The sequence below is a fragment of the Papio anubis genome, chromosome 20 (assembly GCF_008728515.1).
Source record: "Papio anubis isolate 15944 chromosome 20, Panubis1.0, whole genome shotgun sequence".
In the NCBI taxonomy this organism is placed as follows: domain Eukaryota; kingdom Metazoa; phylum Chordata; class Mammalia; order Primates; family Cercopithecidae; genus Papio; species Papio anubis.
Window position 1 is genome coordinate 14500 of NC_044995.1, and position 15233 is coordinate 29732.

The 15233-nt window shown below is 56.5% G+C and overlaps 2 protein-coding genes across 8 annotated transcripts; one reads left to right on the forward strand and one right to left on the reverse strand.

The window, feature by feature from the left end:
• Positions 1-7: 7 nt before the first annotated feature.
• On the reverse strand, positions 8-10972 carry SPHK2 (sphingosine kinase 2). Of its 7 annotated transcripts, none has more exons than XM_003915830.5 (7): positions 10725-10972; positions 9759-9905; positions 3991-4462; positions 2516-2665; positions 2288-2382; positions 2080-2195; positions 8-1720 (listed from the first exon to the last, which is right to left on the reverse strand). In XM_003915830.5, the coding sequence occupies exons 2-7, from the start codon at positions 9792-9794 to the stop codon at positions 628-630; spliced, it is 1962 nt and encodes a 653-aa protein (XP_003915879.1). In that variant the 5' UTR covers positions 9795-9905; positions 10725-10972; the 3' UTR covers positions 8-627. The 7 variants fall into 7 exon arrangements, with proteins under 7 accessions (XP_003915879.1, XP_009193147.1, XP_003915880.1 ...); XM_009194883.3 differs by having other exon boundaries at positions 10647-10757; XM_003915831.3 differs by having other exon boundaries at positions 10579-10757.
• A 4-nt stretch (positions 10973-10976) lies between these two features.
• On the forward strand, positions 10977-14909 carry RPL18 (ribosomal protein L18). The gene is made up of 7 exons (XM_009194887.2): positions 10977-11128; positions 12377-12463; positions 12840-12947; positions 13439-13537; positions 14033-14156; positions 14289-14358; positions 14790-14909. The coding sequence occupies exons 1-7, from the start codon at positions 11126-11128 to the stop codon at positions 14863-14865; spliced, it is 567 nt and encodes a 188-aa protein (XP_009193151.1). The 5' UTR covers positions 10977-11125; the 3' UTR covers positions 14866-14909.
• The last annotated feature ends 324 nt before the right edge of the window (positions 14910-15233 follow it).

A 15233-nucleotide genomic window follows, 5' to 3' on the forward strand; every position in this document is an offset into this window, starting at 1 on the left:
GAAGGTCTGAGAGGAAGGAAGCGACTGCCTTTATTGCATAGACCTTTTCAATTGCTTTTTAGATTGGGGACGGAGGATGCGCATGAGACGAACAGGGGATATGAATTTCCCCGCCCCCACCCGCGGGGGGGAGGAATATTAGTGCAAATCCTAGCGCCGGCCCCGGGGAACCTGCCCCTCCTGGGCTGATTGGCCAGCTAAATGGAGGCACCGGAGTGGATGGGGCGAGGCTGCGGGCCCCGAAGGGCCGAATCACTGAGGCCTACCCCAGCCAGTACATTCCAGGTCCTGTCATTGGGCGACGCGTAAAACAGGCTCCGCCCTCAGCCAGCCTGGCCGGGTAGGAGCAGGTGGCTAGCTTCAGGACTAAGCCCTGCCCCTTAAGGGCGTCCCGAGATCAGACGCCAGGCCCCGCCCTCATTGATCAGGCACTACCCTCGTGACGACGCCCACTCTCCAGCATCACGTCTGGTCCCATGAAGGCGGGCGCAATCCTGAGACGGGGCCAGGGCCCTTGCACTTGCGGGCTGCCACCACAACTCTAGCAGCCAGGCCACACCCCTAGCTCAGGCTCCGCCCCATTGGAATGTAGGCCCCGCCCCCGGCGGGTTCCAACCTTGTTGAGTTTCAGGGCTCCCGCCCTGGGCAGCCAGGAGGCCCAGTGAGCAGTGTACCGAGGCCAGGGTGCATCTGTGCCTGTAGCGGCCCATACTCCACCTGCTCCCCGTCCACCGTGAGCACACCGCGCGGCGTGAGCGGCTCTAGGCGGAAGGCACGGGCCGCGGCGTAGCCCAGCTGCGGACAGCCCAGGCTGAACTGGCTACCACGCTCCATGGCCAGGAAAAGGCGTAGCAGCGCAGCCCGCGAGATGCCGCTACGCACCCAGCACAGGTGCACCAGGCCGTCGTCGAAGCGCGCGTGCGGAGCTGCCACCAGGTCAGCGCCTAGGTGGCTGGGCGATATGGCCAACATGAGCACAAAGTCCCCCTCCAGCGTCACCCAGTCTGGGGGCAGTGGGGTGCCCAGCGGAGGCAGCAGGTGGTCAGGCAGGCCGCAGGTGGAGGCCGCTACCCGGGCATCAGGGGTGGGCGGTGGGAGCCCAGAAGATGGGGGAATTACAGGGGCCCCCTCAGCGACGGGTGAGTGTAGAGCTGTCTTGGGAGAGCCAGGAGGTGAAGACAGCAGTGGGTCCGGGGACAGTGGAGCATCCCCAGCCCCACCCCAGTCCCCAGCCAGCTCTGGGCCCCCACCGTTGAGGGACAGGATGGGCAGGGGTTCTGGTGAGCCAGGGGAGGCCAGGGCAGGTTGGGGCAGGGGCAGGGGCAGGTCAGACACAGAACGATGCAGGGGTGAGTGGGCCATGGGCGGGGCTGGGTCTGGGGTTAGGGTCAGCTCTGACTTAGCACGGGGCAGGCTATGGACAGGGGTGGGCGAGGTGGGTTCCACAGTGGCGGGGAGGTAGGAGAGGCGTCCGCGGTAGGTGTGCAGTGTGGCGAGGCCCAGCACCGTGCCCAATGTGAAGCGGGCACTGCCCAAGGCCCTGAAGCGCTCACTCTGGATATCCACATCTGACACGAAGCCCCAGGCCACAGACAGGAAGGAGAAACAGCGGGAGCCCGAGGCCAGCGTCACGGAGAGCAGGTCCAATGGGTGGCCGCCACCCCGGCAGAGCAACAGTGAGCAGTTGAGCAGCAGGTCGAGGCCCAGGGCTGGCTCAAATCTTCACCGCCAGAGATGGACAGACACACAGAAGAAGCAAATAGGGGTAGGGGAAAGAGACAGGCAGGGAAGCAGGTGGCAATGAGGCCAGGAAGGCCATGGCCCAGGCCCACCACAGCCGTGGGGCCACCTCTAGGCAATTCCTTACGGGGCCAGGTTCCCGGTCATCTCTTTCATTTGCTCCCTACAAGTCACTGAGCGCCTCCCATGCCAGGCACAGTTCTGGGCACTAGGGATACAGCTGGGAGCCAGGCAGGCTGATTTACTTGACTGACTGTGGGTTTGCCTGAGTGAGAGATATAGGGGTCCCTATCACCCCAGGAGGGGCTCATCCCTCCCTTGGTGGTATTCTCAACCTACCCCCCGTGCTGGTTCACTGCTCCGGCCAGCGCATTGCCCGAGCCACAGGGGAGGATGCCCACAGGCATCTTCACAGCTTCCTCCCAGTCAGGGCGATCTAGGAGCCCGTTCAGCACCTGGAGGGTGGGAGACCAGAAGCCTGGGTCCTGGTGGCAGCCTCTGCAGTGCCCCAAGGCCCAGGGTTAGGGGCAGGGTGCTCCTGCTCTACCTCATGGAGCAGCCCGTCTCCCGAGACCGTGACGATGCCATCCCACTCACTCAGGCTCAGCCCCTGGACCAGCTCCCGAGCGTGGTTCTGTCGTTCTGAAGTGGGATACCGGGCTGTTAGGAAGGCTGTCCCACCCCAGCCCCATAGCCCCAGGAGTCCCACCCACCACTTTGCTCCCTTAGGACTCAGTTGTCCCAGCCCCCAGCTCCCATTCTCACTGGCCCTTACCTGTCTGGATGAGGTTGAAGGACAGCCCAGCCTCAGAAATCATGGGAAGCACGTAGTTCTTGCACCACTGCCAGGCCAAGCCCCGCCCCCCAAAGGGATTGACCAATAGGAGCAACCTGGGCGGCCGAGGTAGCAGGTCAGGGGTGATCTCTGTGGAGAGAGGTTAGGGTCTGCAGAGACCAGCGACCCAGGGCCCCCACCTTGGAAACAGCCCCTTCAAACAGCCCCCTACAGAATTGGTGGAGGGCTAGCACCTGGCACCTGCTGGCTCTCATCTGGCCAGGCCTAGGTATGCAGCCCTGCCCCACCACCCAGGTGCTGAGACAAAGGCAGAGCTTAGGTGTGAAACCAAATGCCCTTTGTCCCCACTTGTGGGAGGAGGGCATGAGAGCTGTAGTTCGGAGCTGTGGTTCCCACTTTCCTCACCCCAAACACCTATCACCCAGGATCAGTTTACTTCCAGCCCTTAGGGGCCCCAGGCAGGATTAGATGCCACCTCTGAACTCCAGGGAAGCCCTAGGAGACCTCTGTTGGCACCCATCACTCTGGGTGGTGCCTGGTCCTGTCTCAGGCTGCTGCTCTCACCAGCCTGGGTGACTCATCTGTGGTCAAGACCCATGCAAAGGGGAAGAGGGCAGGAGACAGAAACATAAATCTAGCAAGAGAACAGCAGATGTAAATCACTTCTCTGTCTGCCTTTTTGTTCTGTTTTTTTGTGACAGACTTTCGCTCTTGTTGCCCAGGCTGGAGTGCAATGGTGTGATCTCGGTTCACTGTAACCTCTGCCTCCCAGATTGAAGTGATTCTCCTGCCTCAGCCTCCCAAATAGCTGAAATTACAGGTATCCGTCACCACGCCCAGCTAATTTTTGTATTTTTAGTAGAGACGGGGTTTCACCATGTTGGCTAGGCTGGTCTCAAACTCCCGACATCAGGTGATCCACCTGCCTCGGCCTCCCAAAGTGCTGGGATTATAGACGTGAGCCACTGCACCCGACCTCTGCCTGTGCTTTTTTTTTTTTTTTCTTTTGAGACAGAGTTTTGCTCTTGTTGCCCAAGCTGGAGTGCAATGGCACAATCTTGGCTCACTGCAACCTCCGCCTCCTAAGTTCAAGCAATTCTCCTGCCTCACCCTCCTATAGCTGGGATTACAGGTGCGTGGCATCACACCCAGCTAATTTTTTATATTTTCAGTAGAAACGGGGTTTCACCATGTTAGCCAGGCTGGTCTCAAACTCCTGACCTCAGGTGATCCGCCCGCCTCAACTTCCCAAAGTGCTGGGATTACAGGCATGAGCCACACACCCGGCCCTCTGTCTTTTTGTTCCTTCTGTAGCCCATCTCTGTGTATCACTCCTAATGGATCCAGAGAGATACATCACCCAGACACAGAAAAATAGACACAGCTGCCTATGGAGGAAATTCTGCAGAGACACCAAGGTGGCCCCAGGACAGAGCAGCTGCCCAGTGCCTCACCCCCATCCCCGGGCAGCGGCAGTCCTCGGAGCAGACAGGTGAGGGCGGTGGCCCAGCGCTGGGCCTCGGCACGGTTCTCTTCGTAGGTGGTAGCCCCATCTGTCCGGAAGGTGCGGGTGGTTCTGCGCCGGCTCCCGCGCCGGCTCCGGGGGTAGGTGTAGATGCAGAAGTAGGCCGCTGAGTCTGAGGGGCTACGGCTTCGCAGGGTGCAGCAGCCTGAGACCTCGGCCAACGGGACCAGGCCACCCCGGGGCCTGGCTTCGGGTTTGGGGCGCAGCCGCTGTATGTGCAGGGCCTGCGACGTGAGGGTGAGGGCAAAGCGTGGGCCTCGGGCTGGGTAGGAGCCAAACTCGCCATGGAGGAGCGGGGTGCTGGCAGCCAGTGGCGGTGGGGGCGGGGCCATGGTCTTAGCCCTGACCAGGGTGCTCCTAGGCCTGTGGCCCCAGCTCCTGGTCAGCTCCTGTTCCGGCCTCTGTGGAAAGGGAGGAGAGAAGGAGTAAGAGTTCAGGACCCCATGGCAGGGGCAGGGGCTGTGGACAGGAGGAGACAATGAGGGGCAGTGGCAGGTGAGACAGGAGCACCAGAGACAGACAGGCTCTGACAGGTGCGGGCAGACCTTGAGGATGCAGGGCAGAGGCCAGCTGGGCAGGAAGGCCAGCATCCTGGAGGGGGCCGGAGACCCGGGCATGCAAACATTCAATCATTTATTCCCCAGTACGTATTCAGTACCCTGTATGTGCCAATCACAGTGCTAGGCCTAGCAAACACAGCAGGAAACAAAACAGCCCCAAATCCTTGCCTTCACAGGAACAGATAAACAAGAGAAAGGATTAAAATATATAGGGGGTTGGGTGATGATAATGGGCTTTGGGGGAAAAGAAGGCACAGGAAGGGGAATGGATAGTGGGATTGGAATATGCAGAAACAGACATGCAAAGACTGAAAGACACACCCCCTCCATCCCCTGCCACCACATGGTGCAGAGGGTAATAACAGCAAAACAATCACAAATGCAATAGCGATACGGTCTGAGAGCCAGAGAAACACTGAGAGGAGACAAACAGGGTCAATGAGGTGAAACCCAGGCTGATGAAAGATACTTAAGAGAGTAAGACTTTCTCACCCCAACAAGAAAGGCAAGACAGAGTGGAAGGGAGAGCAAATAGGAGGGGTAGGAGGCAGGCATGTGGACAGCTGGAGAGAAGGGATATGACAGAGGGACTGCGGGGTCTGAGAGGAGCCACATGCAAGCACCTGCAAGGGGCAGGGGCCAAGAGCTGGTCCCTGAGCACTGACCTGGGTGCCTGGCCGCCTGCTCTCCAGGGAGCAGGTGGGAGCACGACTGAAATCCCTTCCCCCCAGGCCCTCTCCCTGCCCTTTGCCCAGATTTTGCCTCCTCCTCTTTTCGCTCACCTTTGTTCCCCACTGCCCCGCCCAGCCACCTGCCAGTTCTGCCCCTCACATTCCCCAGACCCAGAGCGCCAGGACACCCCCTCCCCGTCCCGCCTGTGGACTCACCCTTAGGAACTACATCTGCTCCCCTACCCCCAGCGGCTTCCTCGGTCTAGGATGTCTGCCTCACCCCTAAACCTGCCCTGGCCCCATTATGGGAACCTCAAATCAGGCTCAAGCATAGAGCCCTAGATGTTCTCCAGTCTTGCGCCTGGGTCTCTGTCCCTGGGTCACTGAGACCTGGACCTGGGTCTCCATCCATTGGTCCCTAATCCATAGGCCTGCGTGTCTGGCCCTGGTCCTCTGAGCCGCCATCCGCACCCTATTTCCAGAACTCAGTCCCAGGCCTGGGTTCAGTCCTGGCCCAGGTTTTTCATTTCCATCTCCCACCCCGGTGCCCCAGTCCCAGGCCTGCGTCCTCTTGGTCCCTCAGTCCCCTAGACTCCGGTCCCTGCCCCGACCCCCGCACCCTCCTCACACGCCGGGTCCTCCTCCAGGCGGCCCCGCAAGTCAGCACCAACAGTCCCCATCAGACCTAGGGGTGGGGGGGAGGGTGTGCATCCGCTCAGCCAATGGCCGTGCAGCCGGCCTGGGCCGCACCAATACGAGGGCTCAGGGGGTGGAGCCAGTCAGCTCGCGAGCTTGGCGCAGGGACTGGCCGCGGGAGAGGCCGAGAACTGGGCGGGGCCTCGCGCTTCGGGAGACTGGCCGCCATCGTAGGTGAGGGCAGACGTGCAGCGGTGACGACGTCGCGGCCCCATAGACAGCGCCGTTGTCGCCATCTTTGTTAAGGGAAAGTGGGCCTGTCCCATCCATTGAATTCACAAAAGAAAGGGGCGTGAGGGAGGAGGTCTTTAGCTGCAAAGACAGAGACTAACACGCGTAACAAAGGCCCAGAGATCCAGACACAGAGCAAGGCAGAGACCCAGAGAGGCTGGATGAGGCAATAAGAGAACTGGGAGGAGAGAGTGGGGAAAGTGAAGGATACGTTTATTTTCTAACAGTTATAGAGTCAGAGAGACCCAGAGAAAAGCAGAGCTATAAACAAGAGACCACAACAGTGGGATTGAGAATGTGCAAGGTAAGGATACAAGAAAACCCTGAAAATGACAGACACGGAGACAGATGGAGACAGACACTTCTGGAATGGAAGCTGGGAAGGAGAGGCTCATTAATTCAGACTTATTTACCTCAGGCTCAAACCAGAATGGAAGCGCCATGAGATAAACATCTGCCCAGTGAATGACCCAGTCACATGGCAAGACAGAGACATAGAGAGATGGGGACAGTATTTCTAGGTCAAAGGTGAGGGAGGGAGAGAATATTGGAAGCCCAGGGGCTGGGAGGAACTGGGACAGAAAGTTAAGATGTTGCCAGACTCACCGAGGCAGACATGGGGAAAGTGAAAGAAAGGCAAGTATATATCAAGAGACCTAGAAACAGAATTGCATAGAGAGAAAGAGATATGCATTAGGAGACAAGGACAGAGCTTGCTAGAAAGTGACAAATGTAGGCTGTAGGCTGGGCGAGGTGGCTTACGTCTGTAATCCCAGCACTTTGGGAGGCTGAGGCGGGTGGATTGCGAGGTCAGGAGTCCAACATGGTGAAACCCCTGTCTCTTTATTTTATTTATTTTTTTTTTTTTGAGATGTAGTCTGGCTCTGTCACCAGGTTGGAGTGCAGTGGCGCGATCTCAGCTCACTGCAACCTCCGCCCCTGTGGTTCAAGCGATTCTTCTGCCTCAGCCTCCAGAGTAGCTGTGACTACAGGCACATGCCACCACATCCGGCTAATTTTTTATATTTTTAGCAGAGACGGGGTTTCACCGTGTTAGCCAGGATGGTCTTGATCTCCTGACCTCGTGATCTGCCCGCCTCGGCCTCCCAAAGTGCTGGGATTACAGGCGTTGAGTCACTACACTGGGCCGAAACCCCTGTCTCTACTAAAAATACAAAAATTAGCCAGGTGTGGTAGCATGCGCCTGTAATCCCAGCTACTCAGGAGGCTGAGGCAGGAGAACTGCTTGAACCCAAGAGGTAGAGGTTACAGTGAGCCGAGATCGTTCTACTGCACTGCAGCCTGGATGACAGAGCAAGACTCTGTCTCAAAAAAAAAACAAAAAACAAAAACATAAATATAGGAAGAAGTTTGCTTATCGTCAAATCATGTACCTAGCATCCAACCCACAGCAGCAACGGCACCAGATAGTATGTGCCAAGGAATGACACGGAGAGAAAGGGGGACAGAAACCCAGTAAGACTGAGACAGGGGGCACAGCAACTGAGCTTGGGGCCCTGGGAGAAGGAAAGGCAGAGACACGGAGCAAAGAGGCTGAGATTCAAACACAGAGCCTAAGTCACAAAGACGAGAGGACAGGGAGGAGGAAAAGGCGAAAGGACCCTGCAGCTCACACAGACTTGCTGTGTGGCTGCTGGGAAGCCCCTGAATTCTTGGCCTCAGCTGTCCTGTCTGGGACATGGTAAGAAAGCTATTCACACTGAAACAGGAATTAAAAGAAATTAAAGAATGTGTAAGCAAAAACTCAGTTGTATGTAAAAAACCCAGTTCCCCCTGAGAAAGAGAAAGAGGTCGAGTCCTTTAAAAATTAACTGCCTGTTTTTCTTTTTTTTTTTTTTGAGATGGAGTCTCGCTCTGTCACCCAGACTGGAGTGCAGTGGCCGGATCTCAGCTCACTGCAAGCTCCACCTCCCGGGTTTACGCCATTCTCCTGCCTCAGCCTCCCGAGTAGCTGGGACTACAGGCGCCCGCCACCTCGCCCGGCTAGTTTTTTTTTTTGTATTTTTAGTAGAGACGGGGTTTCACCGTATTAGCCAGGATAGTCTCGATCTCCTGACCTCGTGATCCACCCGTCTCGGCCTCCCAAAGTGCTGGGATTACAGGCTTGAGCCACCGCACCCGGCCAACTGCCTGTTTTTCTGTCTGTGGCTAATGAGCCTTCTCTCTCCCTTTCCCAGGCATCGTGAAGACCCTGTTTCTCTAGCTGTGCAGCTGCAAGATCACTAGACAGGATAAACTCAAGTCGTAAAACATGTTTTTCCTTGAAATGCAAGAAATAATGTAATGTATGACTCAATTGAATAACTCTTTGTTTCTCTCTTCTCTAACATGCTTCCCCGTGCACAGATCTCCCCCAGCCCCACAAAATGCTTAAAAGCTAACCTGACTCTTTGTTCGGGGCTCAGTCTTTGTTTGGATGTTAATCTGACTGGGTCGGTGCACCTAAATAATAAATAATAAGTATCCTCCTCAACCCCTCGGTCTCTCTGATTCCTGAATTATCCCACTGCAACACCTGCCTGGAGAGAAGGTCTGAGATCACTTATAGAAGGGCTTCCGGGCTGGGCGCGGTGGCTCATGCCTGTAAGCTCAACACTTTGAGAGACTGAGGTGGGAGGATCCCTTGAGCCCAGGAGTTCAAGACCAGCCTAGGCAACAGAGACCCAGTCTCCAGAAAAAATTAAAAAATTAGCCGGGTGCAGTGACTCATGCCTGTAATCCCAGCACTTTGGGAGGCCGAGGCGGGTGTATCACCTGAGGTCAGGAGTTTGAGACCAGCCTGACCAACATAGAGAAACCTCGTCTCTAGGAAAAATACAAAAGTAGCTGGGCATGGCGGCGCATGTGTGTAATCCCAGCTACTTGGGAGGTTGAGGCAGGAGAACTGCCTGAACCCGGGAGGTGGAGGTTGCAGTGAGCCGAGATCGTGCCATTTCACTCCAGCCTGGGCAACAAGAGTGAAACTCTGCCTCAAAATAAAATAAAATAAAATAAAATAAAATAAATAAAAATTAAAAAATTAGCCAGGCATGGTGGAGGCTACTTGGGAAGCTGAGGTGGGAAGATCACTTAAGCCCAGGAGGTTGCAGCTGCAGTAGGCTGTGATTGCGCCACTGCATTCCAGCCTGGGCAAGAGTGAGACCCTATTTTTTCTCACTCTGCCTCCCAGGCTGGAGTGCAGTGCGATCTCAGCTTACTGCAACCTCTGCCTCCCGGGTTCAAACGATTCTCCTGCCTCAGCCTCCCGAGTAGCTGGGATTACAGGCGCACACCACCATGCCTGGCTAACTTTTGTATTTTTAGTAGAGACGGGGTTTCACCATGTTGGCCAGGCTGAGCTCGAACTCCTGGCCTCAGGTGATCCACAGGCCTTGGCTTCCCAGAGTGCTGGGATTACAAGCGTGAGCTACCACACCCGGCCTCCAATCTTTTTTTTTAAAAAAAAAAAAAGAAGAAGACAAGCTTTGGATTTTGTCTTTCCACAGTATGAGGATCTTGGCTTTTAGATGGGCCCTTACCTGGTCCTGCTCCTCTGCTTCAAGGAGTCCATTCATCTGCTGGTCCTCTGCTCTGTTACATCAATGGGGCCCTGGGCCTGGGTCTTAAGCCATAGTAGGCTGGTAGGAGCAAGGAGTCAGGTCTCCCTTCAGCTCTGACCTTCAGCTCTGTGGAGGAGATGTGAGTGAGGAGCAGCATTGAGAGTCGACTGCAGGAGGCCCTTCCAGGCTCAATGTGCCTGAGAACCAAGAGACAGGGGCCTCCCTGCGGGGGGTGCCGGGGAAGAGTAGGTAAGTCATTTTAATCACTGCCCCAGCCAGTCCATCTGGTTGCACACAATATGTATGCTATAATAGGAGTGAAGACTAATTTTTATTGAGCACTTATTATGTGCAAAACACTGACCTCAGCAGTTTTATTAACTTTCATAATCCTGGAAAACCTCCTGTGTGCCAGGCCTGTTGTCATCCCCTTTTTGTCCATAAGGAGAGCAAGGCCCAGCGAAGTTAAGTGATTTTCCCAAGAACACAGAAAGGTTAAGTGACTTGCCCAAGGTCACCCCATTAGTACCTAGCAGAGCCAGGATTTGAATTTGATTACAGCCTTGCAAGGCCCCATCTCACCATCTTTCTTTGCCTCTACTTCTCCCTGGGTCTCCTTCCTACCCTTTGGGCCTCCATTCCCCCCACCCCCAAGCCACGGGGCCTCCCACTTTCTAGGTCTCTTTCTAGGTCAGCAAAGGGCCATGTGGGGGCCGGGGGAGAAGGAGAAGCGGAACTCAAAGGATGGGAATACAGGATGCTATAGATTGAGGTGCAGCAAGATCATCTCGGGTTAGACCTTAAGTAGGACTTCCCAAGCAGCGGCTGCGCCTACGAAGTGTAGCGCGAGATAAGGGAGAAGTGAACCTGATAAGGAAACGCCCGAAGCGTGGGGTCAGAGGTTTCCAGATGCCCCGACTAGCCCTGCCAGCCCCGCCTCCTCACCTCCAACACTCGGCCCGCCGGGTCCTCCGCGAGCCACTGAGAGGCCGTCGGCGTCGGGCCAGAGCGTCACAGCGCGACGCGTCGTGCTAGCTCCACACATCTCGCTCCTAGATCCCTTTCTTCCGGAAAACTATCGAGAACACGGCCCGGGTAGGGCCAGAGAGGCCCCCGACGTGCTGGCCCTTCCCTCTTGGACGTTGCGCTTGTTCCTCTGCTCTATGCTCTCTGAGGTTGTCGCCTGACTAGTCAGTCGTCCAACTCACCACAGAGAAGTCCGGATCGTGGTAGAGCGTCGCGTCGCACCCATGTGACGTCACGGCGGCGCCACTCGCTGGAGGCTTTCCCCGCCCACCCCGGCGCTGTTCTCTCTTTCCGGACCTGGCCGAGCAGGAGGCGCCATCATGGTGAGCTGGCTTTGCGGCGTTCGGGGCTGGGCAATCCGCTGCCATCCGCTGTGGTCGCGGCCTAGGGGCACGCTGGAGGGCGGCAGGGGGTCTGCGGCTGCCTGGAGGGGGCAACTCCCGATACTGGGGGCGTACTCTGGGGGCCAGGAGAGCAGGGATGGGTCAGAGTCATAGCCTACCGCCCCCATTGAGTAGATGACCAAGTTGAGGTACTCGGAGGCTAATACGACTGGGTTTACAAAGCTAGGAAGTGGCGGAGCCAGGATTCCGACGCAGGTGGCTGGCTGGACCCGCAGCCGCTCTTAGTTACTTGGCTTTGCTGCCTCTATTCGGACCTGTCATTTTGTAGTATGAAAAGTCGGGTGGGAGGATCAATTTGGGGACCAGGGAGGCCTCTGAGTCTCAGGTCCCTTCCCACCTTGTGATGGTTTTTGAGCCTTTGCCCCAGTGTGACTGTTCGTTATGTACACAATTATCCCATCTAACAAGTTTGCGAATTTGGGAATAATAAATTCACAGGAAATTCTCACCACGGGGTCTTGCAGGACACAGTGCTGAGTAAGTGGAACTATTAAAACTTAAATAGTTCTTAATGATTGCGAACAAAGTCTGAAAAAACTTCAGTTACTCAGAAAGGCAGCAGGGAGGTAAGAGCCTTTCGAGGTGGCTCAAACCTGTTATCCTAGCCTTTTGGGAGGCCGAGGCTGGAGGATTCCTTGCCCAGGAGATCAAGACCAGCCTGGCCAATATAGTGAGACCCTGTTTCCACTTCAAAAACAATTTCTTAAAAAGACAGTACTTGGTAAGGGTTGTTGGATTGACTGATGTTGTAGGAGAGGTGGTTCTGGTAGTATTGCTCGGTTCTGAATAAGGATTCGTTTCCATCATTACTGCCATTGGTTTGATATTTTTGGTTATCCTGCAGGTATGGGAGCCAGTTTTGAGAACTTAACATTGTTGCAAAATACAAGTTGTAAAGAATTAACCTTTTTATATAAAGTTAACATGGCTGCTGTGTTACGCTGTTTTGTTTTCGGGGTTCTGTGTGCCATGGGCTGAAGGCATTGTAAGTAGCCCCTTTTTACAGAGGGGTCGGTGGCAGCCCAGAGGTCTCCTTGTGGTAGGCCTGGGATTTGAGCTGGTGTGTTCAGAGCTGGACCTGGGGCCCAGCTCTCAGTTTCAGAAATAAGTAATAATTGGCCATGGTTGGGGGTAATTGGGTCCATGGTTGCCTCTTCACCCCCGCAGGGAGTTGACATCCGCCACAACAAGGACCGAAAGGTTCGGCGCAAGGAGCCCAAGAGCCAGGATATCTACCTGAGGCTGTTGGTCAAGGTGAGGCTGGGCCCTGAGAGGTCTTTGGGGAGGGTCACCCCAGGTCTGTGACTTGCAGATGCTCCATTCTAGTGCTGGCACCAGGCTCCTCCCTGGGGCCTGCAGGGCAGGCTTGCGTCTCTGGTTCTGTCCCAGGGCCTCCTGCATTTGTGTTTTCAGCCTCTAGGCTGTGTACAGCTTGGCTTGGGAGTGGAGCTGGGATTTTCTAGGTCCTTGGCCAGGAAGGACCTGGGCCAGCTTTCTCCCTCTAGGTTGCTGGGTTGGGGGAAAGGGATAAAGATTCTTCTAGTCCAAATCGTCATGTGTTTGCCCCTTCACTGGAAGGCTGCAGGGGAGCCAGCTGTCCCAGCTTCTCACTCTCTTCCCGTCCCTCCAGTTGTATAGGTTTCTGGCCAGAAGAACCAATTCCACATTCAACCAGGTTGTGCTGAAGAGGTTGTTTATGAGTCGCACCAACCGGCCTCCTCTGTCCCTTTCTCGGATGGTGAGTGGCTGGCCAGAGAGCACGGTGGACCTGGGAGCCACTGGGTCTTGTCTGTCTGGAAAGGAGGGAGGACTTCGAGCTCTGGGAGCAACCGGGGCATCACGGGTTTGTCTCAGCCAGCCACGAGCGGAGAGCTTGGACTGTTGGTTGGAACTGAGTGTTCATGGGCAGTGGGCGAGGCTCCTGGGCTGCTTCTCCTTATTGTGAGGTGGAGGTGTCCTGATGGCTTCAGGAGATTCCCCCAAGGCCCCAAGTCATAACTGAGTTTTATGTCAAAGGCCATGCTGAGGGAGGCCCTGTTGGACAGTTTGCATTGTTTTTATCTAGAGCTTTCCCCAGCGGGACCTGAGGGAGGCCTGTGGGGTTTAAGGGGTGTGGTGTGAGTCGGGGGTCCCGTTAGAGGGCACGGCTGCCCTGGTCTGGGGATGCCTGAAACTGAGCTGGATGTAAACACCAAAAGGAGTTACAACGTGCATCCTCCCCACCCCAAGATCCGGAAGATGAAGCTTCCTGGCCGGGAAAACAAAACAGCCGTGGTTGTGGGGACCATAACGGACGACGTGCGGGTTCAGGAGGTGCCCAAACTGAAGGTGAGTGGCGGGGGCGGGCACACCCATCAGACCCGTGCCGTCCTGTGCTCGTCCTTCCTCAGTCTTGCCCCCTCTGCTGAGGCAAGCATCCTGCCTGTCCGAGTGGCTTTGAGGGTTGGAGTGGGTCGTCTCTGGGGTTATTGATGGTGGGGTCCCCTGGGCAGGCTTCTTCTGGGGCAGGTTGTAAACTGTTAGTGCTGGCCCCTACAGCCAGACAGCCTGGGCTCAAGTCTAGACTCTTTTGTCACCTCTGAACAGGTCTTTTTTTGGCCCAGCTTCCTTGCTATTATTTCTAGCGTAACACTAGGGATGTGCTATTAAAAGTTCTTGGAGATAAAGTGTTGAGAACAGCTGCTCTCAGCCCGGGGTGCTCCGGGTAATAAATGATGGTGTTGGTTTCCAGGGCTCTGCTGCGCCAAGGCAGTGGAGGGTGAGTCCCTGCAGCCCCTGGGTGACCACATGGGTCTGACCCGCCAGCCTTGTTCTCTCCACCAGGTATGTGCACTGCGCGTAACCAGCCGGGCCCGCAGCCGCATCCTCAGGGCAGGGGGCAAGATCCTCACTTTCGACCAGCTGGCCCTGGACTCCCCCAAGGGCTGCGGCACTGTCCTGCTCTCCGGTAAGTGATGCCTAGTCGACGGGGTTGGAGTGAGCTGTGTGGCTACTGGCAGCCTTCACTCTCCTGGATCTGGGAGGCCAAAAGCTGGGCGCCAGATCCCTGTCTCAGCTGGTTCTCCTTCCCCTTCCCTAGGTCCTCGCAAGGGCCGAGAGGTGTACCGGCATTTCGGCAAGGCCCCAGGAACCCCGCACAGCCACACCAAGTGAGTATCAGGCCCCCAGCTCTGCCCTCTACCCAGACTCAACCTGCAGAGCCGGGCCTGGCCACACTTGGGCTGCTTCTCCTGTCCCTGGTATCAGCCAGCCCCAGGCCTTCTGCAACTCTCAGCTGCCTCATCTCGCCTGCTTTTCCCTTCAACACTTTGCTTGGAGCTCTGTTTTCCAGGGCCTGAGCTGGCATCTCCTGGGGAGCATGTGGTTCACCGGCCTCTGCTGCCTGGGCTGGGGCCCTGCAGGTGGTGGGACAGGTGCTTCCGTAGCCCCTCCTGGCTCCTTGGCTTCCCACTCTGCCAAGCTTTTCCAGCAGCCACTGACTCTTCTGGGGCTGAATGTGACAGGCGTGTGGGGTTCCTGTGCCACTCCATGATGGCTTCCTGTAAGAGGGCCCCCCTTTCACTCTCTTCTCTCCCCGCAGACCCTACGTCCGCTCCAAGGGCCGGAAGTTCGAGCGTGCCAGAGGCCGACGGGCCAGCCGAGGCTACAAAAACTAACCTTGGATCCTACCCTCTTATTAAAAAGATTTTGAATGCTGACAGTCCTGTGTGTGTGTTATTGGGGGACGGGTTGGGGGATTGGTGCCTGCAGGTGAGAATGCATTTGGTTTGGGGACAGGGACGCCATGCCAGCAAAGACCAGCCCTCCTTCTGCCCCCACTGCCCCGGAAGCTCCCTGCCCCCTAGGGTCTGAGCCCTGCCTCCTTCCCAACAGCCAGGTGGCAGGTGTTCCCACACCTGCTTCCTTGGGTCAGCCACACCCGCCCCTCTTAAAGGATCCTGTGCCCCTCCCTGGCGCTGGGATGGCGGGCGGGGTGTGGACCGGGAAGTGCAGGCAGGCAGGGCTGCGGGGAGGGAGAGGCTGC